This window comes from Lissotriton vulgaris, chromosome 5 (assembly GCF_964263255.1).
Source record: "Lissotriton vulgaris chromosome 5, aLisVul1.2, whole genome shotgun sequence".
Taxonomy (NCBI): domain Eukaryota; kingdom Metazoa; phylum Chordata; class Amphibia; order Caudata; family Salamandridae; genus Lissotriton; species Lissotriton vulgaris.
Window position 1 is genome coordinate 781,355,008 of NC_141693.1, and position 27,297 is coordinate 781,382,304.

At 42.7% G+C, this 27,297-nt stretch overlaps 1 protein-coding gene across 1 annotated transcript in view; it reads right to left on the bottom strand.

Moving 5' to 3' along the window:
* The window catches only part of WNT8B (Wnt family member 8B), a 210,623-nt gene that overhangs the window by 5,416 nt on the left and 177,910 nt on the right, over positions 1-27,297 (bottom strand). Inside the window, exon 4 of the mRNA XM_086919501.1 lies at positions 13,374-13,516. Within this exon, the coding sequence (XP_086775627.1) occupies positions 13,374-13,516 (143 nt within the window). The remainder of the gene's footprint in view (positions 1-13,373; positions 13,517-27,297) is intronic.

Sequence of the window (27,297 nt, forward strand, 5' to 3'; positions counted from 1 at the left end):
TTATGTTATATAAGTTTATAATGCGCACAGCTACTCATGAGTATCCTGGCACAGAGCCTAATGGGGGAGGAACGGGGTACTTTCAGGAGAATAGGTGTGTTTTCAATTTCCTCCTGAACACAACTGGGTCTTAAATGGTACAGCGGGCAAAGGGAAGATGGACAACAAAGTGTCCTCACTCAAGGACATGAGACAGAATGGGGCAAGATGGTTGAGCTTCTGCAACAAGAAGTCTTGCGCCTACAGGAACAGCAAGCGATGCTACAGGCCCAAGCAGAGGGCCTGGAGAACAGCTCCCACAGAAGCACTATCCGGATCCGATGATCACCTCACAGGGCTGAAGGCGCACATATAATGGTCTATGTACAGGCCCTCTTCCATCACCTTCTGGACCCAACAGAGGAGACCATGATACAGCTGGACAGGGTGCTCCGAGTGGGGCGCACCAGTGCCGGGGAGCATCCTCCAGACATTCTTGAATGCGTCCATAACTTCCAACTCAAAGAAAGCATTCTACACAAAGTGAGAGCTTCGATCCCATAGTATTCCATGGCTCTAAAATAGTGCTGTACCAGGACCTTTCAGCCCTGACACTACAGAAACGCAGAACTGTCTGCCCAGTCACAGAGTATCTTAGTAGTAAAGGAGTCTCACACAATTGGGGACACCTTACACCAACCCAAAACCTTGTCAGATGCCTGCAGACTCCTGAATATCCCGAATGACGCCAGTGGAGAAGCCTCCAGCCCTGTGTGGTGGGGAAGGAATGGCCATGCTACTGGCCCCAGGTTTGAAGGTCTCTCTCGGTCCTCTGCCCAGACCCCAAAATGATGGCTTTGGAGAGCAAAACGATAGTTGATAGACTAGCTGGTGACAGAGAACGCTCAGACAGCAGTTGAACAAGAGCCAGGTGACACTTGCCGTGAGGCCCAGTAGCAAGGCTGGGGTGTGCCACACATGCCACCTGCAGGAGGGACGGAGGAGCAGGATCCGCTGATGTAGATCAGTGGAGGTGGACCACTAAGACCCACGTCCCATGGATATCCACAGGACCAGCTCAAAGACTCACAGTATTAATTGTTCTCATGTTGTTGTTAGGGTTCGTTTAGGGACAATACACACTCCACTAAACAATGCACCCTGAGATCCTAAGATGATCATACATACTACATCTCTCATTTATTTTATTTATTTATTTATTTTAGAAGTTTTGTATAGCGCTGGCTGGACCCAGGGGTATCAGAGCGCTTCACAGCATATAAAATAGAAAATAGGTGGTACAGGAGATTGGTAGAACATGAGGGTTTGAGTGGGGAGGGAAGCAAGCACAGGAGCGAAGGGGCAGAGGGGAGGGGGGCTGCAAGACAAACAAACATATTCATCATTCAATCAGTTTATACACAAAAAGTTTTCTTGATCAGTGTCAGTGTCATTAGTCAGCTAGGGAGCTTCCTGGGTTCTATCGATTTACTCGAGAGCGGTCGAGGAAGAGGGCTTTGAGTAGGCTCTTGGATTTTGGAAATGAGGGGATTATTCTGTTGTGGGGAGGGATGGAGTTCCAGATTTTTAGAGCGTTTCCAGCAAAAGATTTGGCTGCGGTTTTATGCTTACGAGTTTTCATCAGGATGAGTAGTAGGGAGGTGGAGCTCCTGAGGTTTCTGGACAGGCCGGCCCTTTTGAGTGTGGCGGCCAGGTATTCTGGTTTGCCTATGTGCAGGGCTTTGTGCGTGAGGCAGGCTGTTCGGAAGCTGGATCACAACTCAACTGGAAGTCATTTAAGTTCTCTGAGAGCGGGAGAGATGTGTTCGAATTTCTTAATTCCAGTGACCCTTCTGGCTGCTGCATTGAAGGTTGTCTTCAGGGGGGCGAGGTGAGATTTTGCTGTCCCAGTCAGGGTAGCGATTCCGTAGTCTATTTTGGAGAGGACCAGTGCTTGGGTGGCTTGTTGAGGTCCTTGGGTGGGAGGAAGGGTTTTATTTTGTATTGTAGTTTTAGGTTGAGAAAGGCACTTTTAGTGGGTCTTGTAGTGTGTTTCTTCACGTCCAATTCCGGGTCTAGGGTGATCCCTAGAGATTTTAGTGAATCCGCCAAGGTGAGGTTCCCATTGAGGGCGTCAGTGGCTTTCAGCCATTCTTCAATTTGTGGGTTTTTGTCTTTGTTGGAGATAAGGAGTATTTCTGTTTTTTCTTGGTTGAGTTTCAGGTGATTGTTTGTGAGCCAGTGTTGAACCTTCTTGAGTGTGGTGTTAAGTCTCTGGAAGTCGTCAATTGAGGTTTTTTCTAGATAAAGCTGCATGTCATCTGCATATAGGTGAAAGGGGATATTGGGTTTCCTGAGTAGAGAGGTAAGGGGTTCAATGTAAATGTTGAAGAGCTGAGGGGAGAGCACTGACCCTTATGGAACACCTCTGATGACTGGGTGGAGGTCGGACTCAAAGTTTTTGATTTTTATTCTTTGTGAGCGGTTGTGGAGAAAGGAAGAGAACCAGTGGAGGATTGTCTCTTGGAGATATGCCCATTCTTGTAGAGCCTTGATGAACAGTTTGTGATCAACTGTATCGAATGCGGCCGATAAATCTAGGAGGATGAGAAGGCAGCATTGATCCGAGTCACGTGACTTGAGTAGATTGCCTATGACATTGAGGATTGCGGATTCAGTGCTGCATCCGTTTCTGAAGCCCGATTGATGGGGATCTTGTAGATTGATTTTATCCAGGTGTTGGGTCAACTGAGGGTCTGTCCTACTTTGAGGCAGCCCGCTACGATTCCAGAGCTCAGTAAGCTGTTGATGATCTTGCACCATAGCAGGGCTAAGACGAGCTTCAGGTCTTTGGCCATGTGCGGAGGTAGCTGACCAGGGCATGTGATGAGGGCTTAAGATTGGAGATTAGTTTGACTATTTCTGCTTCCTGGATGGGAAGGGAGGAGGACCACTGTTTTGGAGTGATCAAGAAGGCACACAAGAGTTTTGGACTCTTTGATCTCGTTGGAGGGGAGGAGATTTGAGCCAAGTGAGGCGTCAATCTTGCCGATTTTTTCATTGAAAAAGATTGCGAAGTTGTCGCATAATACTTTGGATCCCTGTGTTGAGGAGGGTATGGGTTTGGAGGTTTGATTCCTGATGATATTAAAAATCTTCGGGTTGGTTTTTTGCATTATCTAGCGCAGAACAGAGGAAAGCTGTCTTTTTGTTCTTTATGTGCTTTTTGTACATCCTGCGGGCAGCTTGGAGTTGATCGCGGTGAAGGGTGGAGGAATTATTCCTGCAGATACTTTCTGCGGCTCTAAGCTGTCTTCTTTCTTCATTGATGTCAGTGGTGAACCATGATCTGAAGGGGATGTTCCTGGATTTCTTTAGCTTCTGATTTGATCCAGGGTGAGCATCATATGTTCTTAGCCCATAGCATAGCTCCCAACCCTCCACCTGGAGGTTGACACTGGCATACGTTCACCGACACACCCACATATGCTGACTTTATTATTCCTTTCCTCGATGTTGGAGAGCTCAACAACCCTATCTAATTGAGCTCTCCTACTTAGTGCATAACAGAGGAGACATGTGCCTCCTTCAGGAAACACATTTGCTGCCCTTAGACTGGTATAGATTGAAACTGCCCTGCTTCCAGAGCCTATATTTTTCTTTCATGCCCACAAAAACTGTAAGCATGGCTATTTTGTTTGCCTGTTCATTTTGGGCGACAAGGTGCCTGAAATACGGGGAAAACTAATTGCATGCCGCATTCACATAGGGGGACACATCCTTGCTATCATGTCCATATACCCACCAAATTAAAACCAGGAGACATTCCTGGCACAGGCAATATTAAAGACCCTATACTCTCCTGGCCGAACAACCCTGATTGGAGGCGACCTGAACCTTGTAATGAAAAGGAGTGGAACAGTGTGAGAAGCACTATGGTCATACTGGGGCTCACTCCAGTGGAGGTGCGAAATGGTTACAGGAGATGGGACTGAATGACTTGTGGAGGGCGGCCCATCCATAGACCCTCAACTATAGCTACTACTCTTTGGCTCATAAAACATACACCAGAATAGATTATTTTCTAGGGACACCAGCTATGCAGAAGTGAGTTAAGGTGATAGTGATGCAAACTTTACACAGTCCAGAACCTCCAGTCGATGGATGCCCACAAATACCTCAGAGGCTCCAGCACTTCCCGGCTGACTTTGCAATAGGTCACATTTCTTGACACACCCATTCAAATTGAAGCCGTCATCTCTGCAGTTTCTCATCTAAAACAGCTCAAATTCGTTTGCAGAAACCATTTCCCAGCACTCTTCTACAAAATCATTCTGCCAAATTATTGCACCGATTCTAACCATACTTTTCAATTCCTTCTCGGACCCTGGAATGTGTCCTCGCAGTATGCTCGAAACCTTGATCGCAGTCATCTCCAAACCCGAAATAGACATGCGCAGCTGCTGCTCCTATCGCCCCATCTTGTTCTTGAATGTAGATGCCAAACTCTTCACTGGCATCCTGGTGGTGCATAGCTGAGTTCCTGGTGGCATTTGTAAATAATCCTACATGGCACTCATAGAAATATCTGCCATTGTCATAATTGGATTAGAACTTGGATCAACGTTTGAGCTCATACTATTAAGTACTAGGACTAGGTAGTGCAATTACAAATAAACAAAAAACATTTTTTTCTGCAGTTTACTTTTGTGTCCCTATCGTAATTTGTGTTTACAATGTAATCCGAAAGAAATATGTGCCTGTACAGCTTATTTTTTGTTTCAAATCCATTGTGTTCTGTTTACAATATAAAATTACAAACATATTGTTTGCGTTGAAAGCAAAACCCCAACGGGCCAGCCTGGCGTTGTGAAGCATTTAAGTGGCAAAACAGTAAGAACAAAGTTAGCCCAACATCCCGCTTTCCCCTACCTCCAACTTTCCTCTTATTCACTCTGTAGTGTGCCCCAGATGGTAACTTTCCAATGTTAGGAATGGGCCCCCGTCAGTGAGGCGTCGTCCTTTCTGTGTGTGTGTCATCTGTGTGCGCAGTCAGGCCAGAGGTGGGTCCTGTGCTCTCCATGCCTCTGGAGTCAAGCTAACCTGGTTGATGAGGGGTGATGCCCCGAAACTAGTCCCAGGATGCTTGTTTCTTATCCAGGGAGGACCTGACCTGGCAGTTCAGGATGGACTGTTCCCATGTGGAACAGGGTCAAGACTGATTTGTGTATGGCTGGGTCTGAACTTGAAAGGCATGGGGAGCAAAGAAACGATGGGTTTAGGCCCAGATCTCTGTACTGGGATGAATGGTTGACACTGTGCAGAATTCTGTCAATCAATTGTTCTTTTATCATTTCTTTGCAATACTTAATGCTAGGCTCTATTTCGCTCCAACTTTTCTTATTCTCCACCAGAAAGTTCCAGATTTTTCCATAACCATTGCTCATCCACTTAGATGCAGTATTCTTATCTATCAAAGGAAACTGCCCCATATAAACACCTGATAGGCGGGTTACTCCGTTAATTATGGGACTCTCGTAGTGCTGAAACAGTTGCTGCCTGCGCTTAATATTCCACTGTAGCGTCTTGTATCTTATTTTTTTAGGGGTTTTCGTTAAACGCATAAAGTCAATAATAACATTCTTGAAAAATTATATCTAAAAAAATTGTCATGCCTATTAATATTTAAAAACCTAGTTCATCTATTTATGGCATGGGCAAAATTCACGCAATAATATTCTTTCAAATCAGGAAGGCCTAGACCTCCTTCATTTACTGGTCTATAAAGTGTATCTAAAGATAATCTAGGTGATTTTTTTGCCCATAAAAAAGCTGAAACATACCTTGCACTTCTTTAAAGAATTCAATTTGTATTGCATTAGGGTTAGCAGAAAATAAAAAATGTCATAGCGATATAATCGACATACGGATCAGTGCAGCCCGGCCCATTATTGACAGTGGCTGAATATTCCATTTTGAAAACAGCCCTCTTATCTTATTGATTAAAGGGACATAGTTTAATACATACAGGTCATTAACATTTTTCGAGACATTTATACCAAGATACCTCTTGACTGTATTGACTGCGGGCGAAGGTTCTATTACTCCAGTGTCTGGTGCAGTATTACAGAGCAGAATCTCTGTTTTTTATTTATTTATTTTATACCCTCCAAATAGCTGATATTTCTCGAATATTTAAAATATATTTTCTTGAACTTCTAAGTCTTGTCTTAAAAACTGGGCTAAATCTTTATCATAAAGCTTTATCTTTGTCATCCCTGGAATCGGAGATGTCAAATTGCTATTTGAGTGAACAGCTATTGATAGCGGCTCTATAAAAGGACAAAAAGTAGTGGTGTTTCTCTGTTCATTTTGCAAGCACCAATCTCGTTTGAATTAATAATTATTTGTGCCGAAGTCCTTTATAAAAATCAGATATCATATTAATAAATCCAGCAGGAAATCAAAACTTGGCTAAAATGCAAAAAAGACTCCCCCAGCAACCCAAGTCATAAGCCTTCTCGGCATCTAGTAACATTTTATATTGATAAAGTGATCAATGGCTTCGACAAAAAAAAATGGTATTAAAAGATAATTGCCTCCCTGATTCAAATTCATCCTGGTCTAAATGTATGACTGACCCTATACACTTACTCATTCTGTTTGCCAATAATTTGGCTATAATTTCATAATCGGTGTTTGAGACTTATAGTCCTGTATGAGTTAACGTCCTCCTTATCTTTGTTTTTTTCAGAAAGCTGACTGCTACTGCTGCACGAAAGGAAGGCGGTATCTTGCCTCCCTTCAAAATATAATTGGCTAACGTCACCAATTAAGGATTTAATACTTAATTACATTTTTTATATAGTTCAGCTGGCAATCCATCTTCTCTGCTTGCTTTTCCATTAGCCAGAGATTGTACTATATCTTCCATTTCTTTTGATGTAACATTTGCTACCAGGTTCTTAATATGACTTATCTGTAGTTTTGGAATTAGGAGTTTACTAAGAAAATCCTTATGTTTTGATATCTACCTCTTGTCTAACAGAATAGATTGATTCATATTGTTTAAGAAACCTCTTTTGTATCTCTACTTCATTTGTAATACGAGTTTTTGTATCCTTGTCTACCAGGGCAGTAATCGTATTATGTACTTGTCTCTCTTATTTGCCAAGCTATGAATTTCCCAGAAAACTTGCGCTCCTCATATACTTTTTGTAGGTATGCAGAATTGGCCGAGTACCCTCTAGTGTAATATTGGTCTTACTTAGTTTTTCGTGCTTGCACTAATGTCAGTGTGTTTTAAATGTTTTTATCCCTTATATATTGGTCATTTGCCTGACTAACCTCTAATTGTGCTCAATGTGCTTTCTGCGCGCGTCTTGTTGCTATATCTTTGGAAGTTAAATATATACTAATATTGGCTTTAAACGCCTCCCAGACCCTCTCTAACCTAGCTGTGTTCCTATTCAATTGGAAGAAGCATCTTATTTAATTCTGTATTTCCATACACCAATCTTAATCTTCGAGAAGGATCTTGTTAAAAGACCATTTTGATAATTTACGTGCTCTGAGCCCTGATACTTCCAGTTTTACCAAAGCATGTTCGGAAAATCCATTTTCAATATACAATCAGTTAATTAAACTTAAATTACATGAAGTAAGAAAGTAATCTGGTCTCGTTGCCTTTTTTATATTTAGCTGAAAAAGGAATATTCTCTCCTGTTATGAAATTTTGTCCGCCATAAGTCTATCAGATCTAATCTTTGCGTACATTCCACCAATACCTTTTTCATGCGTGGTATGTTCTGTTTCCATGTATCAGAAGATGAATCCAATTCCGGGTTCTGCAGAAGGTTGAATTCACAACCCAATATCACTGTACCAGTAATGTGCAATAATGCCTGTTAGAGATCGAATAGTGTTGTAGGATTATCTTCAATTGGTGTGTATATTGTGGCTATAGTTAGCCTATTATTGGTAATCAATCCACTAATCAGGCCTCACCGGCCTTCTTTATCTATCTGAGAACAGGCGATCTGAAAAGGGAACAATCTATTAACGGAATTTGCTACCACTCAATGAGCGGCAATTGTTGATGATAAATACTTACACCCTGCCCACTGTCTAAACATACTATATGTAGATTTCTTTTTGTCCATATAATGCGTCTCCTGAATCAACACAATATCAGGGGTATGTTCTCTTACCCTTTCATCAATGAACCGAGTTTTTATTTTATTATTGAGGCCATAGGCATTTAGGGAGACAATACATATAGAATCGTTATACTCCTGTATGTGAGGAGCTATCATCAAGAGGGATATGGTGTAGAGTGCAATGTACATACATTCTAAAGTGCCTACTTCTGCTTAGTATACAATACATTAATTCATTTAACATATACTAACTGCTTAAAATGCATATGCTGAGTAAAGTGCCTATCAAACGTTATTTCACTAGTTTTATGTATGAGTTGTCTCAATGTTGTCTTCTGCAAAACCAACAATTAATGGACAGAATGCAGAACAGAACAATTTCATACATTCACCCCAGCATGGAGATCTGGGCCTAAATCCATATTGTCAATCTCAGTAAAATGAATGCAATATATATATATACAAAATAAAGTGCCAACTCCTCTTAACACAAAGTGCATATGTGCATTTTGGGAGAGAGATTGAGAACTAGAAACATACTACTATAATGACTGAAATCAAACTTAACATAATTGCACATCTCTTAAGTTAGCCTCTCCTTACTCCTTTCACGGTGTTGTTCCTTTGATTGCAGCATATATTGATTCCCCAAGATACCAATACAAAGTAGTGTGCTTAATACAAGCATTAAGAAATATACAGTGCTTGTCTCATAAATAATATAAACACTTTTGGATTGTTTTTTCTCCTTTCCCAGACATGAAGTGTGTGAAAGAGTTCCCTTCCCCATTTTTTTTAAATGGCAAACATCCTAGAACCATAGTCAAAAAGCAACTAAAACCAAATCTAGTGTAAAGAGTATATGTGCGTTTCTATTTGAAAAGAAATGGACCGAAACCTTGCTAGTAGAATGGCTAAAGGCAAATTTAAAACTCTTCCTTTTTCGCTTTGCGTTCCTCAGCAACATTCCTTCAGTTTCTTAAAGTGGCAGTGCAAAGTAAAGTATATACAAACAATAATATTAAACATTATTTCATACATTTTAAATTTTAAATTGGATTGACATCTCCTGCATTATGTTGCCTTAAGTATTTTCCAAACATAGTATGCTTGTGCAAACTCAAAGATGAACTCTCCCATTTTTCTCCCCTGAAATCACCCCTTGCCCTGACCCATCCCATCCCTTCCCACCCTTACCCCTCCCATCTCTCCTCTAGGTCCCCTGTGGGAGCATAGCCCACACCTCCTCCCTACCCCCCTTCTTCGTACCCTGGGGGCCTTGACCTTGCACCCACTATTGTGTGCTTATGGCTACTGTAGTGACCCAAGGTCCTCCGACCCCCGGTCTCCTGTCGCAGATGACATATTGTAACGTGTTAGAACTAGAACACCCTTAACGTAGGTAACTCTGTGATATATCGATTCGTAATCATTGTCTAACATTTATCATTTGTAGGTTTCATAGTGAGCTGGACACCTGCTGTAATAGCCCCTGTAGCTTTCACTACAAAGTCTATCAGGTGGAATTTACCGTTTACAAGAACCCTAAGTTTGGATTGCTAAACAATGGCTGCTTGTGCCCCCTTTGCCTTAAAAAAATCAATCATACAAACAAATTATCTCTACCTCTTTACAGCTAATGCAGCTAATGCAGTCCTATTTGAAAAGATTTTAAATAGAAGAACTTCTTGCGTCGTAAGAATCTTTTTTTCAATCAATGGCCTTGGATAATTTTTTCTCTCACTCAGAAATCACAAAGTTCACTAAGAATAGTACGAGGGTATTTTGCATTGATTTGGCGTTGTAAAGGTACCCTGTGAGTGCTTGTAATCGTTAGGTCCCCTGTTAGTTCTGGGATTGCTTTTCTCAACAGAGATTCCACCTAGTCCCGGACTCAATGTCCTTCAATTGCTTCCGGGACTCCCACTAAACGTAAGTTCATGCATCTGTTGTAGTTTTCAGTATCTTGTAATTTAGATTCAAGGACATCTTTATGTTGCCTAATGTGTGTTATTTCCTGCTCAAAGGACGCTGCCTTGTCCTCTAAGATGGATACTCACTCCTCAGCTTCCATCACGCGCTCAGGTATTTTACCCATTGTTTCCTCCACTTTTGACAACCTTTCATGTAATGATGCAATTTCCTGTGGCTGTGTCATACACAGCTCTTTTATCTCAGAAAGGAACAGGTCAAACTTGTCTTTGACCGCTTGTCTAGATTCCAGATCATGCTCTACATTCTGCAAGGGTTTCTTGTTTCGCTGTCGCCAAGAGTGGAGATTTATCTATTACCAATTCTGTCCCTGTAGGTTGCTGAGTCAAAGATATCATTGAATTCTTTAACTGGCTGCTAAAGTTTATAGCCATCACAGAAACATGGATTTTGAAAAGAGAGGATATTGTTTGCAGCAGATGGGATCTCAGAACGGCTTAGCAGGAGATGACTTTTGGAGGTCTTCCAATACCCTAATATTTTTCATATTTTCTGTTCTTTCCACATTTGCTGAGGGGCTAGGCATATGTAATCCTACGGCCTCCACTGTACCTTCGATCTCTTCCCCCTTTTTGTTCTTCGCCTGGGCCTCTGGGACATCGGAGGCCTCTAATCTATTAGCTTCCAACAGCTGTTGCACCTTTATATCCATCCTTTAAACTAGAATGGCATGGTGAGCAAAAAAACTATGGATTTAAGCTCAGATCTCTGTACTGAGGTAAATGTATGACATTGTTCAGCATTCTGTCCATCAATTGTTCTTTTTACAACTTTCTAAACGTGGCATTGTCAGAACTGTGGCTTGAAATCCAACCTTACCATAAAAGGGGGCTTTAAATAACTATTAATTTGAGCCCAAACATGACATTTCTACCTGCTCCCAATCAAAAGTTAGCACTTCCTAACTGTAATAAGGTTACCCAATGTTATCCTATGAGAGAGGTAACCCTTACTGTAGTGAAAAATTAATTTAGGAGTTTCTCACTACCAGGACATGTAACACTTAAAACCACACGTTTTACTTTTTAAATACAATGCACCCTGCATTATGGGCTTTTAAGGGCTATTTTATAGGAGATGTATATGTATTAAAAAAGAAAGGTTTAGGCCTGGCAAAAGCTTTATTTTTCCAAGTATAATTGGCCATTCTAAACTGTGCCACACACTGCAATGACAAGCCTGAGACATGTTTTAAAGGGTTTCTTTAGTGGGTGGCACACTGAGTGCTAAAGGCCCACTGATAGCATTTTATTTACACCCCCTGGGTACCATGTAGTCCCATATACTAGGTATTTGCAAGTAAATAAAATGTGCTAATCAGGTGTAGGCCAATTTTACCAGGTTTTAGAGAGAGAACACAAGTACTTTAGCATTGTTTGGCAGTGGTAAAGTGCACAGAGTCCTAAAGCCAACAAAACAAATTCAGGAAGGCTAAAGGCAATATGTTTGTGGGTAACTCTGCAGAGCTGGCAAAGCCCTGCAACACACAACAGCAAGACAAGCTTACCATACTAGCACACGACACAGGTATCACAATGACAGCCTCTCCAGGAAACACACAATTCATTTTTGAGTCTCCATACATATGTAGGATAAAAGGCAGACTTTTACTTTCCACACTGATTAGCACATCTAAAATGCAAGCAACCAGGAGTAGAAAATCTGCCTTTCCTGAAAATTAACTTTAAGAAAGTGTAATTTGTACTGCCTAAGTGTAAAACCGTTTAGAACTGGTTAGTCTCTTGGCCCTACTTAAATATCTGCTTCTCCTGGAGAACAATTGCTTAACCTCTGGGTCCAGAAAAGCAGTGATGTTTTCAACAAGTCGCCATTTAACAGGGTCTAACTCCGTTAGATGTGGGTGGGAGCAGTTGGCAGAACAAGAGAGATGTTTCCACAGTCCTTTCTTTGCCTTAAAGGAGACAAATGGGCCTGTCAGGAACTGCTACCATTCAGTCTAAGGGCCACCCTTGACATCCGGGCTCCAACCCCAACAAGAGGGAAACTCAGTTCTGGCCCTGCCAGAGGAATGAAAGCCTTCTCTCTATGGGGGAGTGGCGAGGGAATTAAAAACAGCTCCTCCAGCTGTAGGATGGTGGGAACCATCTTATTTTAGGCTGCTGCGAAGGTGCACAGTAAACCTAAAAAGAAATACTGAAAAAGGAGTTGGAGATAATGCAATAAAGTATTCAGGAATGGGTGTAGGGAATTCTTCAATCCCTGGTTAGTATACAGGTTAGGAGTGGCACCTCACTACTACCTCCTCAGAACATTCGTAAACCTGGGAAGAAAACATCTCAAAGAAAGAAGACTCTGTCTCATTCCTGGAAGAAGCACATTTCAAAGACTCTTGCTCTAGCTGACATCCACGGACTGGAATTGCTCTCCATGGGTTGTCCGCCTTTTACTTGCTGCGGGAACACAAAAGTACTCCAAAAATGCTCAAGCTTATCACTGAGGGCTGCACCCTGCAGGCCCCTTGCCTGGAGTGAGACCTGGTGCCTTGAAGCCCTCCTTGATGAGCTAAGTTCAGCCATGATGAAATTTCCCAACAGCTAGAGAAAAGTGGAACTTAGTAATTCTTTTTCGCCCTGTACAACCAGGACAAGGAGCTGAGGCTTTTCCAAGGGGGTCATTACTGCTGCCACCATAGTAGACTATCACCTTCCATATTTAGAGATGTCTGCTTGAATGGAACCAATATCACTACACCTCTTCCTCCTAAACCCCTGGAGTTTTCTCCTGAGGTGTGGTGGTCTTTTTTATGTTCAGATTCATAAGGCGTTCCTTGGCTGTTCAGAACAAAAAGATATGTACATCAGACCATCTGCGCTAAATATGGAGAAGTCTGATGAAATTATACTGAAGGCTCTGAATCTGTTGGGCTGTAGTGTAAGGTTTCCATCGGTAGAGTCAGTGGGGGCAACTCCAGGGAAAACATATCAGTCCTCCTGTTAAATAGAGTGACAGAAGGCCGGTGGGGTGGATATGGAACTCTGCAACATTTTTGTCAAAGTCCCATGTTTGACAAACCCAAGGTCCTAACTTTGGAATTAACACCTTGGACAAGGGCGAGTCAGCAACTCATTCCCGGTGGTGACTTTTATGTGTAAGTTAATTGTCAGTATGGACTTGTACCAGCCATATAGAAAACATTTAGAAAATACATTCTAGTGAAGCGTAACAATTTTCCTGATTAAGTAAAAGATAAGTAACTATAAAAAAAGAGGTAGAAGGACCTACCTTTCTGCCGGCTTCATGGTTGTGAAGGTTCATGGCAGCCCTGGCATCCTGTCCACTTTCAAGAGCATCCACAAACTGCTTTGAAATGGCCTCTCCAAATCCCACGTTATCACTGCATCCACCCCAGAGCCACCCCTGTCCTCCTAGAGGCAACCAAAATCAAGAAAGGGATAGAAGTTATACAAGATATTATTGCCAAGGTTTGGTTTAGAGCATAGGTACATTTTCTCAAAACGTGTATACAAAACAAGATTTCCTTGTTTTTTTGCTTCTTCTTTTCTACCCCATACAGTGGTATCTAGTCTAAATTATAAAACAGATATTTGGAACATTACTACCTGTGTTTGCAGTTATACCTTGGTGATACATAAGCACCAATACAGAAGGCGGCAATTCCATTTGCTGGTAAAGTCTACCCCACTGATTTACTGGTAGATATACAATTTCTGATTGTGGATACTGTCACCTGCAACTGTAGCACCATCAATAGTCCTACCTACAGGATAAAACCGTGCCTGCAGATTACACAATTCTGTGCCTAACGTATGATCATTTCTGAACTAAGCTTTAATTGGGCCAAGTCCCAACCCAGATTTCGCAACTGAAGCGTTGGTTGTGTGTGCTTATTAATCAGTTAATAAGCAGAAGTGTTGTCCTGCATGAATTTTCTCCCTGCCCATCAGTACTTGTTTAGTTGCTATATGCAGATGAATTTGTACTTCGTTAACTTTATTTTTTACCAGTGGTAGCTACTTGTATGATATTTACCACTAGCGCTATTTTGTTTGCCAATAAGTTGTAATGTGGTAGTGCTGATATTATTTCTTGGCAGAGAAATAGCCCCAAGGCTATGCCATAATTTGAAATCAGTGGAAATCCTACATAATCATGGCAGGGTTTCAAGTTTTTAATGTCCCCTGTCAGCTTTGTAGACCTACTTTCCCAGGGTTTCCACTATTCAAATGCCTCATCTGCATTTCCTGGAAAAGTAGTTGTTGTAAATCAGACAGGAACACTTGTAGAGATAAGAGGTTGTCTTTATTGCGGCACAGCAACAGGAAACAGCAACCACCATGCAAACAGGATCAACAAACTGACCCTGAAACCTAGCTGTTGCATAGAGTTCTAAATGGAACTCTTTCATACAAAAACATACAGAGCATTTAAAGAAACAGAGCAAATATGTACATATGATGAGAATGTAACACATCTCCCTTCATTAAAAACAAAAGATAAGAAATATGCAAAAGCAAAACATCAAGAAACACAATTAAAACAAGATGGTTATGAAACATAGTCAGCAAATTTCCTGGGAACCGATTTAGGTCGAGAAAAAGACTTAAGCCTAGATGCAATCCAATCCAAGCTTCCCTGTTGTGAAGTAGAAGGCTTAGAATCATGTATAGAAGGCTTAGAATCATGTACCACAGGACATTTAGCAACTCATTTAATGTTCCACAACTTACCATCCTGAGTGATGATAGAGTTAGCAAAAACTTTGACCAATTTCATAGGTTTACCAAATTTATCTGAACACTTAGTTAGAAAACCTGGCCTCCTAATTCTAACCCAATTACCCACAGAAAAATCAGAAACTTTGGTATTCCATTTGTTGTCATACCACTCCTTTGCTTTAGCTTGTTTGAATTCTACTTTATTTGAAACATCCTTAACAAGGTCCTTAAAAAATAAGTTATTAGAACATTTCTCCCTGAACCACCAAGTACAAATATCCAAAGCAGGATCACGTCCTTTAAGAAGACGAAAAGGACTGACCTCAGTAGTTGAGTGGGGAGTTATGCGATAAGACCAAAGTTTTTCTCGCAAAAGATTCTTCCAATTGCTCCCAGACTTGACCACATCAGATACAAACCCTTTCAAAACCCTATTGAAACGTTCAACTAAACCGTTTTCATGGGGTTCGTAGACAGATACCATATGATGTAAAATGTTTTGTCGTTTCTGGAATACTTCCATTTCTATTGAAGTTAACTGAGCACCGTTATCAGTAACAAGTGTTGAAGGACAACCTTTTTTTTAAAATACTTCTTTATAAAACTCCAAGACAATATTGGTAGAGGCAGAGGACACAAACTTTACCTCTGGCCTCAAAAGCATAGCTAGAATCGCTGGGAAGACACATGAATGGTCCTGAGATATCAAATGCTATCTTTTTCCATGGATCAGTTGGCCAAGGTGTAGTCTTCAACGGAGGAACATTCACTTTTAACATTTTTTCACTGCTCATGCAAACCTCACACTCTCTTACTTTGCGATCAACCATCCTGTCTAAACCTGGCCACCAAAAATAATTCCTTACTAACTGTTTCATGGAAGACATTCCTGGATGTGTTTTGTGAGCAAGCTCTAAAATGACATTTCGCATATCAAACGGTGGTACACATTTTCCTGATTTAAAAATTAAATTATTCTCCAATTCTAGTTCACTATAAACTTTGAACATAGATATAAAATTCTCAGATAGATCTTTCTTGTCAGGCCAACCCTCCAGGATATATCTTTTACTAGTCTGCAGAGAAAGATCTTGACCATCTGCAAGAAACCAAGACTCCTCAGAAATATCCTCAAAAGTTCCCAAAAGAACATCTTGTAAACAAGTAACCACATCAGTATCATTAGAAATGCTGTTGACAGAGTTTTTACAAGGAAGACGAGACATAAAATCAGCAACTACATTTTTTTTCCTGGTACAAATTCAGGCGTGAAACAATACTCATGTAGTCTTGATGTGAGTCTAGCAATACGTGCAGTAGAATTCCATCCTCCACCTGGAGAGAGAATGTTAACTAACGGTTTATGATCCGTCCTCAAAACAAATTTACTCCCCCAAATATAATTCCTGAAATGTTCAATCGCCCAGACACAGGCAAGCAATTCTTTTTTAATAACTGCATATCTGCGCTCACTTTCATTCAAGGTACGTGATGCGAAACACACATTCCACTCTTCTTTTCCAGACGTCTGAGATAACACCGAACCAATGCCATACATACTTGCATCAACAGTAATGATGCATGTTTTGTTTAAACAAAAAGGTTTAGGTGTCGGAGCATGTAAAATCGCTGATTTAATGTGTTCAAAAGCAGACTGTTGTTCCTTACCCCACTCAAACGAATTTCCATGCCCGAGAAGCTTTCTGAGGGGTTCCATTTTGGCGGCAAAATTATTAACAAATTTACTATAATACTCGCACAATACCTGCGAAAGAAAGTAACTGTTCCTTATTGCATGGAGAAGGTGCATCAATGATACCCTCCATATTTGACCTCTTAGGAACCACACCATCACCAGATAAGGTGTGGCCAAGATACTCAACTGAATCTTGAAACAGTTTGCACTTATTTGACTTTAACGTCAAACCACTTTTCCTCAACTTCTCACAAACACAACGCAAATAATATAATAAGTGTTCCTCTGCGGTACCTGAATAAACAAGAATGTCATCTTGAAAACACTTGACAAATTTGTCAACGTCTCTAAAGATATTAAACATGACCCTCTGAAAGACAGAGGCTGCCGAAGCTAACCCAAAAGGCATCCTTGTATACTGGAACAGTCCTTGAGGAGTGATAAATGCCGTAAGACATTTAGAATCCTCAGTCAGGGGAATCTGGCGATAAGCGGGTCTAAGATCCAGAGTGAAAAATACCTTAGCTCCTTCCAACATAGACACAACCTCATTAATGTTAGGCAGAGGGTGACAGTCTACAATAATGGCAGAATTTAAAGCCCTGAGATCGACACACATCCTCAAAGATTTATCTGGTTTTCTCACCAAAACTATGGGAGAAACCCATTCTGCAGAATCTATAGGTTCAATAATTCCCTCTAACACCAACTCATTCAAATTATTCTTCAGTTCTTCTCTAACATTAATTGGTACCCCTCTCAACCTCTGTTTAACAGGAGAAACACCTGATTTCAGCTTGATTTTATGAGAAAAATCCTGAATCATGCCCAACTTATTTGAAAAATCATCTTTGAATTCACATTTGATAACATCCGCATTCTTTTCAGATGTAATTGAAGAAATGTTATCAAAGACAAAGGAATTATCCAACATAACAGGATCTTCTGCTCGAGGATTAAGAATAATACCAAATTTCCATTGATCTTTCCACCCCACAACATTTACGCCTTTAACTGCTACATACAGTTTTACACTCACACACCTTGATCTGAAAGTAAGATCAACGGGTGGGAAAAAACCAGCATATCAATTTTGGAACCATTGAAACTCAAAGGACAAACATCAGATGGTAAAATATCACTGAAATTCAAAACCGAAGCAAGACGCTCATCAAAATACGCCCTGGTAATTATTGTCCAAGGCGATCCTGAATCTGCCATTAGGTCAATCCTAAGTCCCAACACAAACATTTCACATATTGGTTTTTTAATTGAACCATTTTCATTGGAATCATTTAGACTAGAAATACCTTCACTAACGAAAACAACAAATCCTTTCTTTTCTTCAGTACATGAGGAACCAGAACCACAAGAACATTTACACACGTTGGGTGTTTCATCAGTAACATAAGCTATTTTGTTTCTTGGATTAGGCATCTCCCACATTTTCTGCACTCCTTATTAACTGCAGGACACCCTGCGTATGAAGCAACATGTCCTTTACTACCTCATTTATAACATGTAATGTTTTTGTCAAACCTCTTAAATTGCCCCAAATTATTTGTTCTAGAGAAAGGCTGCTGAACATGTGAATTATCAGGAACTTGACCATCCATATGTTTAACAACACAAACTTCATCCCCAGAATCAGATTCATGTTCAGTATGTTTTTTGACTGTCAACATCCACTTTTCAGATTGTTCCATGGATTTAGCTATGGCAATTGCTTCTGACAACTTAGGATCCCCCAATTCCCATAGACGTTCCTGCGTTTTTTTATTTCTAACATGTACAATAATTTGGTCTCTCAACATTTCAGCACACAAATTGCCAAAATTGCAATGTATAGATAAAGACCTTAAGGCAGTGATGAAATCATCAAATGACTCCATTTCATGTTGTGCACGTGTATAAAATTTATATCTGTTTAAAGCAATGTTAGAGACGGGCTTAAATCTTTTCTCTAACCTAAGTAACGCTTCCTTATAAACATTAGAGCCTTCACCTTCACCTTCCGCAGGTGGAATAGGAGGTAAAGCTCTAAAAACCATCTGACCCTCTGACCCTATACAATGTAATAAAATACTTTTTTTCCTCTCAGAACCCATACGTTCTCCATCAATTGCCTTCATGTAATTAAAAAATTCCTCTTTCCAACGTTTCCAGGGAATTGGTGGATCGCCCTTATTTTGTCGAAATTTCTCTGGTGGATCAAACTGCATCTTTCAGAAAATGTTGACCAGTGTCAATTTGGTAGAAAAGGTAACAATGTCTAAAATGTTATTGTAGGAAAAGTTAGTGTTAAGATGCTTTTTTGTAGTAAAGAATTGTTTGTTTTCTTTTTTAAAATACAAACTGTATGTTGCTGTTTAAAACGATTTTATAAAGTGGACTTTCCATAAAGAATTACAGTACCTCTAAGAATGAAGATATCCTCTAGTTCAAAATCGCAATAAAATGACTTGAAAAAGCTTTTTATTTTCATATAATTCTCCTCTGTAAATAATATTTACGATCTTTAAGCGTTTCCATGGAGACTGAAGAAAACAAAATAAGAAAATGGCCGTCACGTTACGTTCCAACGTGATGATGGTAGACGTCGCAGGAAACAAACGCTGACGACTGCACGTCAGCTACCACGTCAGCTTGTCAGTAAGGTCGCTCAGTTAGGCTCGCTCCGTCTCCACGCCCAGAACGTGCACTCCGATCAAAATACTCCACAGATGGCGTCACCGTTCCAACAGCTGGCAATACGAAAATATACAACTTGAGCACGCGCTGCCCAGCTGCCGGTGAGCTGAATTTAAAAGTAAATGAAATTTAATTTGATGAAAACGATGAAAAATGGCTCACTCACTGTTGGTAGGAGTTAGATCATCGGGATTTTCAGCAGACAGAGTAACGTTGCTCCTGCAAAGTATGTAGATATCCGTCTTGCTCGAAATGAAACGAAAAATCTGAATTCTTCCAAATGATTGTAATAACTCCACACCTGTGCCGCTAAGCTAGTTGTTTTCCCTCGTCGCCAAATTTTGTTGTAAATCAGACAGGAACACTTGTAGAGCTAAGAGGTTGTCTTTATTGCGGCACAGCAACAGGAAACAGCAACCACCATGCAAACAGGATCAACAAACTGACCCTGAAACCTAGCAGCTGCATAGAGTTCTTAATGGAACTCTTTCATACAAAAACATACAGAGCATTTAAAGAAACAGAGTACGTATGTACATATGATGAGAATGTAACAGTAGTCTCTGTTTTATCATGCTTCTTTCTCTGTTTCTGATGACAGAAATTGATAGTGTGTGTGAGAAGCTGGCCTGGTATATGATGTTCACTAAGGGAAGTGGGCACCTTGCACCAGTCCAGACAACCCTTACGGGGATTTAAGAGGTCTTAGACAGCCTTAGGAAGCTCTCTAAGTGGTAGCTGTGGAGATCAGCCTTCAGGCTTAGTCCAGAAGGAGTGTAAAGCAGCTTGTTTTACCAAAATGCAATCTTATAGTATAGATTAAGTGAAAAAGAACCACACAGGTATTTATAAAAATACAAATTTACTATATAATACTCTCAAATAGGTTTAGATATCTTCTACATGGAGACAAATACAATGCATACAATACTTTGCACAGATATACAGTAAATAGCACAAAATACACAGTGGACCCGGGGAGGGGGGGTGACAAAAACATACTAAGAAAGTGGTATAACAACCACAACTCGGGTCATGACAATGTCGAGAGGATATAGAAGTGCTGGGGACCCAAGGAACCACCCAAGGTGAGTGACTAGGAACCCCACGGAGAGCTTTTGCAGTGTGGGAACACGACACGTGCTCCGTCCAACTCTCCGTGTAAGTCGCGGTTGGATTTTCAAAGATTAAGGATGCTTCCCAGTGGAACCAGAAGAAACCCTGTGGAAGACAGAAGGTTGCAGAGCAACCCCACCTGTGGAAACCCTAGTACCCACGTTACCTACACCAGGGAAGCAAGGTGCATACATGTGAAGTGGTCTCGGAATCCGCCGTCGAACCCAAAGGAGGACTTCAGCCTACAGCTCCCAGGACTGGTTTTAACTGGATTATGCATGGAGACACCAAATGTGCCCCTCATGCAGACTGAGTGACGCTGGCAAGTGCACCCACCCTACCCCAAAATACTAAATCCTGTCTGGGCGGTGGTTACACCTCCCTGTGATAAGATGCGTACTGTTCTGCCTTCCCCTGCTCGAGCTTGCTCAGCAGCAGGAGGGCAGAATTGTGTCTCTGGTCGGCTGCAACCATTTTGTGTTGTCCAAGTCAAGAAGGCTGGTACCGGGAACACTGGGAGCCTAACGGAGGGCTCTTCCAGTGCTTGGAATCATACCTCCCACACCGTTTACGGTATGGTAATATGATTCCAACATGTTATATACAAAACATATTAGGATTAGTTGTAGCCAGTTTCGAGATGGTCATCGTGTAATTACACGTTGCCCTCTATATAGTATATATCGGCTTCACTGACAATCCGGTAGAATGGACTCTGTTGGCTATAGGGGTGTCCTGCTCATGCAGGGGCACCCTCACACTTAGAACCAAGCACCCTGTCTTCAGGATTGCAAAGGCCTGCTAGAGGGGTGACTTAAATGTTTTAAGTGCAGTGACCCTAAATATAGAAAACCTATATATTTAGTAAGTGGTGCAAGCACCAGCTTGCACAGGCTGCAATGGCAGACCTGTAGTTCCATTTTGAATGGTCTCTCATGGGAGGCATAATGCATGCTTCAGCCCATGGGGGATCTCTGGGGTACCTATGCCCTGGGTACATGGGTACCCTATACTAGGGGCTTATAAGCGTACCCCAATATCCAATCTGGCGAGCGTGAGGGGTAGGTGTTCCGCCGTTCCAGCGCCTTAATCAAGGTTCCAGTAACCTAATAGCGCTGGCCTCACGGGAGTACGCTGCAAGGCCTTATCCAATTCCCCTAGGGTCGCCTAAATAGAGCAGGACCCCGTGGCCCTCTTTTTCTCCGACTGAGAGAGGTTGTATTTACCTTCTACATAATGAATGAGCATTTAGTTCATATGTGTTTTTCTGTGTAGCACTGTATTTAGGTCCTGACGAATCGCCGTTCGGGGAGAAACATGTTGACCACACCAGGGGGTTGAGTTAGAGTTCTGTACACTTTTACGGTCTCTAGTTCCCCTCTCACCCTTTTTTAACCAGGGAACCAGCCACGTTAATAAAATTCAGTGTGGACTGTTTTACCCTTTTTACTTTCACTCACGTTTACACTGACTACACTCCTCTATCTCCTCACTCACACCCACCATCGGCAAGGAACTAAAGAACCCCGCTAAAAGAGTACCTGTGGGTACTCCGGCAGACATTGCAGCGCCAGTCTGTCGAGGGGCAGTGAGTCGATGATGACACTGGATACCCTCCAGTAAGGGTGTGTTTCACACCCGGGTGTATGAGGCTCTCCAAGTTCCGACTAGGGAACCCTTCCAGTCACGGTATTAACTATACCCACCCTTATCTCCACGCATTCACACCATCTCTGGGGAACTTTGTACTCTGCTGCTAGCTCGGGTGTACCTAAGTACTGACATAACATTTTAAGGAGAAAGTAAATAGACTAGGGTCCTGATTAGCAGTATCCCAGTCAGACTAGTCAAATACAGCTTAGCACCAGGCAAAAACTGGGGGTAACCATAGAAGCAGCTCCTACTTTCCTACACAGTGCAAATCTTTCCCTAAGCTATTTGGATGATTGGAGGGAGCCTGTTATCTTTGAACATGTTACTAAAGTAGCTCAAGTTCCAAGCACAGGTTTACCCAGCTGATTCCTGAACATAAACATAGGACATTAATAGGCATGTCTCTCTTCATGCCATATATTAAGACAAAATTAATGAAGAGATAGAAAAGCAGGGAGCCAGCAGATGCACAGTCCCTTCTGCTCCAAGAAGTCATAGTCCGCCAGTATCATAAGATTGTCCACCTCTATTGGACACTTCTTTCAGCATACTCCTCACCTTTAGTTTGTCTGCAGGTTCTAGACTGGATTAAGAAGACTTAAAAGCATTGCTCTCCAACGCTGGTTGGTGTTGTCTGTAGGACTCTTCCCAGACTTCTTTCTGCTGCGGAACTGACAAACAGAGCTGCATGTAAGTATCACCCCTCTATGCTGATGTCAGTTCTTTTCTTTCCTTAGTATGTGCAAAGAATCTATGTCCATGCCTAAAACTTCAGGGTTTTACCCTCGTAGGGACTATCACAAGTAAATGCCTGTAAAGTATCTCCACAAGGTCAAAACTTTAGTGCTTGAGTTTAGCACGTGATTCCAAGTCCTGCTCAAAGTCAAGGGCATAGCTCTTTTCCTGCTCCTGAGGACATTACTGTGACAGGTGTTCATTAAGGTCGAAGTCTTCCAGTAAGTCGAAGTAAAAACTAAAGCACAATAAGAACAAGCATGATTCATTCCAGTCCTGCCACTCTCAATCTGAGAAGTCGCAAAGGTCTCACATCTCCTTGTTGTTACGCTCTTGGTCACCTGCCAAAGAGCCAGTTCCCCAACTGATACTGATTCACTGGAGTTCCTAGGCGTTGGTGACACTGCAACAGATTAAGGCCTGATGAGAGGCGTGTTGCGAATTTGGCAGCCTTCTGGCACCCTCTGTCCTGCCAAGGTCTGCAGAGGCTTCCAATCCAGACAATGCTGGTTCTGCCCCAAAGTCAGAGCTGACTTCCAATCTGGTACCGAGATGAAAGCCAGGCCCTGTGACATCAACACTGGTACTGATGCCAGAATAGTCTAGCGTCCCTTCCAACTCAAATCCATCTTGGCCTCAACTGAGTTCAGGTCTCAGCGCCATACCGACACACTTTTCTTCAGATTCTGACAGGACCCATGCCTTTATCTTGGAGCCACACCCCAGCGCTCCAGAAATCTTTTGGTTCGGACTCAGAGCCAACCTGCCTCAGGGGATAATAATGGCGAAGAAGGGAATTATTTTAAGGATAATACCTTGTATCTGAACTTCTCGGGTGACAGTGGGTTCGGGAATTTCCCCGGATACTGGGTTGTGTTCTTCCCCTGAACCAGTGTCATAAGAGAGTGCCTCCTTCACTGTTGTGATGAGATGCACAATGACAATTTTCGACTTGCAATTGTGTATGGTGGAGGTAAAAAAAATTCTAAGAGAGGTTGTATAAACCTGGACAAACTTCATCGTAGCCTTTACTCCCATTTAATGATGCCTTGGCAGACACCTTTACAGGCACCTGGTCTTACCCCTATTCCTGCGCTCCAGTAAAAAGGCAATTTGCCAGATACCACAGGCTGGCACCAGACAACCCTGATTTTCTGACACAGTACTTTACACCAGAGAGTTTGGTGGTTCAAGCTACCACCAGTTAGGTGAACTCCAGTTCTCCCCATCAACTCCTCCTAACAGTGAGTTGAAAATTCCTGAGACCGTCATGAAGTGGATGTTTTCCTTGGCTACCCTAGTCTTCTGGTTGGTCAATTCCAGCTGCTTACTAGGGACGTATACCCATGCCTTATGAGACATGGTTGGCAAGATCTTGCCAATGGTCAGGATGGAGCAAAGTACTTAATCTGCTGTGGACTGGATATCACTAACTGCTTAATTAGAACAGTTGGCACTTACATGGTGTTTCAGTGGCATGCTTGGATGTGATCCACAGGCTTCTCTGAAAACATGCAAGTCTCCTTAATTAACATGCCATTTGATGGGTATTGAGGTTGGGCGAGAAGGCCGATTAAGCATTGGAACACTTTAAAGAGAGCCGGGCCAAGGTGCATCCCTAAGTCTTTCTACCTTTGTAAGACAGTATCCTCAACAGTTTCTTCCCTTTATAGGCTACTCAAGAGGATTAGGGTACCACCCATGTCAAGGCCCACCACCTCTCAACAGGCAAATTAGTCCTTTCGGGTCAGAGATGGGGATCAAATAGGCAACATCCAGAACTTCATGTGAACTTCCCAGATGCAAACCCATCCACCTGCAAGTTGCTTTAGTTTGTCTGTAGTGGCACACCACCATCCTGTGGGAGGCAGGATCAAATACTTTCTCCCAGGGTGGAAAAATATAACATCTGACAGGTGGGTCCTCCAGATTGTCATTCCATTTTGAACACCACACCACCCAACCACATCCAAATATCTTTCAGAGGAGCACTTGGCATATTGCTTTAAGAAGAGCAGGCTCTTTTGCTAAAGGAGCATTAGTACCACAGATTCCACTTGCTCCCCTTTAGCCTCACCAGTGTTTTTCAGGTGTTCATGAAAGTGATGGCAATGGTTGCAACATATCTTTAGGGGTCGATATCAGTTTTCCCCTAGCTTGATAAAAGGCTGTTAAAGGTGGGCGAACCATAGACCACCTCCAGAGAATTGCGAACCTCCTGACTTTATTAAGGTTCATGATCAACATGCAGCAGATAAAGCTGACTCCTTCACATAGGTTCTCAGTCATTGGAACAATCCAGGATATGGTGCGGTTCCACTCAATCCTCCTCATCATTGAGTTTAGAACATCCGGGCTATGATCCTGATGTTTCAGCTTTCGCCCTGTGTCTCAGTGAGAGTGGCTCTGAGGCTTCAGGGTCTCTTGGCATCCTGCATCCTGCTAGTCGATTACGCAACGTGGCATATGCAGGCTCTGCAGTGGAACCTGAGGTCTCAGTGGGACTTGCACCTGAGGAAACCTATTGTATTCCATGCAGTTCAATGAGAAAACCGCAAGAGACCTGCAGTGGTGGCTCAACTGCAATTGGCCCAAAGGCAGACCTCTTTCTCTGCCCCATCCAGAGCTGACAGTGATGACAGGTGCGTCACTGTTGATATGTGGTGGTCATCTGGGAGAGTTGGAGATCACAGGATCTTGTCTCCTGCAGAGAACTGTCCCCACATCAGCCTGTTGTAGTTGCGGGCTATTAGCCTCATACTGAAGGCCTTTAAGGATTAATCAAGGAGGCTAGTTCAGATTCTCCAGGACAGCACAACCACCATATGGTGCTGCAACAAGAGGGGCACAGTGGGGTCCGGGGTCCTGTACCAGGAGGAGCTTTGACCCAAAAGCTAGCTGGTGCATCAGATCATTTTTATCACAAATAAGCAACTGCTGTCGCTTGAGTTCCATACCAGGTCTCAAGCATTCCCTAAAAACAAGCAAGATGATGTGCCCAGTCCTTAAGTCATTTTGTGTTGTCCCTTATCGGACCTCAGGGTAAAGGGGTATCCAACGATATTGGATTAGACGCCTCACTCACTTATCGTGACATGCTTCATCATAGGCGTCTATCCACACCCGGGTAAGATGGTACTACCTGGGCAGACTCAAGCAAAGGTGTAATGGAACTTCTTATATAAAGCAAAAGCTGGTCATGCAGGGAACCAGAGAGTGATCAAAAAAATACCTGCAGCTATATACTAGGGGTGGGCGGCCAGCTACGCTCCGTGCACGGAGTGTGCGTAGTGCCGCCTACTCCGCATTTTGCGGAGCGGGCGTAGCCAGGCGGCATTACGCACGCTCCGCAGACGGAGCGTAGCTGGCCGCCACCCGCCTCCCTCCCGCCCTCCCTAAATACTTTAAATTAAAGGAATAAATTAATTTAAAACACACTTACCTTGCCCGCCGCGTCCCCGGGGCTCGCTATCTTCCGTCTTCCGTCTTCTTTACTAATGCGCATGCGCGGGCGGCCGCGCATGCGCATTTTCTCATGAGAAATGCGCATGCGCGGCCGCCCGCGCATGCGCATTAGTAAAGAAGACGGAAGATAGCGAGCCCCGGGGACGCGGCGGGCAGCGGCGGGCAAGGTAAGTGCGTTTTAAATTAATTTATTCCTTTAATTTAAAGTATTTAGGGAGGGCGGGAGGGAGGCGGGAGGCGGGTGGCGGGGCTGGCGGCCAGTGGTGTTTGCGGAGTGGGGCTACGCGGAGTGCGGAGGTGGGCGTAGTTTCTCGCCCACTTCGCGTAGCTCCGCGAAGCCCCACTCCGCCAACTCCGCCCAGGGTTACTATATACCCAAAAACTATGTTTATTAAGAGGGTACCTGAGGTACAGATAAAAATTTGCAAAGTTCGGGGTTATGCTGACTATAATCCGTTCAGTTGTACCCCATTAAAAAGTGCCAACATGTTTGGGCCCCCGCTCTGAGCCCACATGGGTTTGGGGCCTTCGTCAGGGCTAGGGTTTTGTTTTAATGTCCCTGCGTTATGTGAGGTGCACGAATTGCATGCCCTACCGTGAGGCCTCGTGTGCTCACCCTTCTTCTCAATGTCCTCCAGTAGTTTTTCTGAATCGGAGACAAGAAAAATATATTCATGGTTATTTTACCTAACCAGCTCCAATCTCAAGGCTGATTACACGTGATACCTCCCCTGACTATATACTGGACTGTGTTGACTATATTTTAGCAGCTATTGTGTAGGGTGTGTTCCTGTGCCCACTCAACCCTCACAAAAACTACATTGTGCTCATGTCGGTCATGCCCTATTTTGAATTGTTGTCATGAATGATCTTCAATGGGGCATGGCCTAGCGAGCCATCATGGTGGAACTGTGCTAGGAGAGCTCCATCCAGCCAACTCTAATATCCTCCATTCTCCTGCTTCCTCGGTCTCTTCCCCTACCTGAATGGTGTCCTGAAGCAATCGCGACCTACAGACTGTCACGGTCGCCAGGTATCAGACGGCTCTATGCCTTTGAGCTGGCGCTGCCGACGAGAGCCTGGACCGGGCCTCTTGTTATGGTGTTCGGCGGAC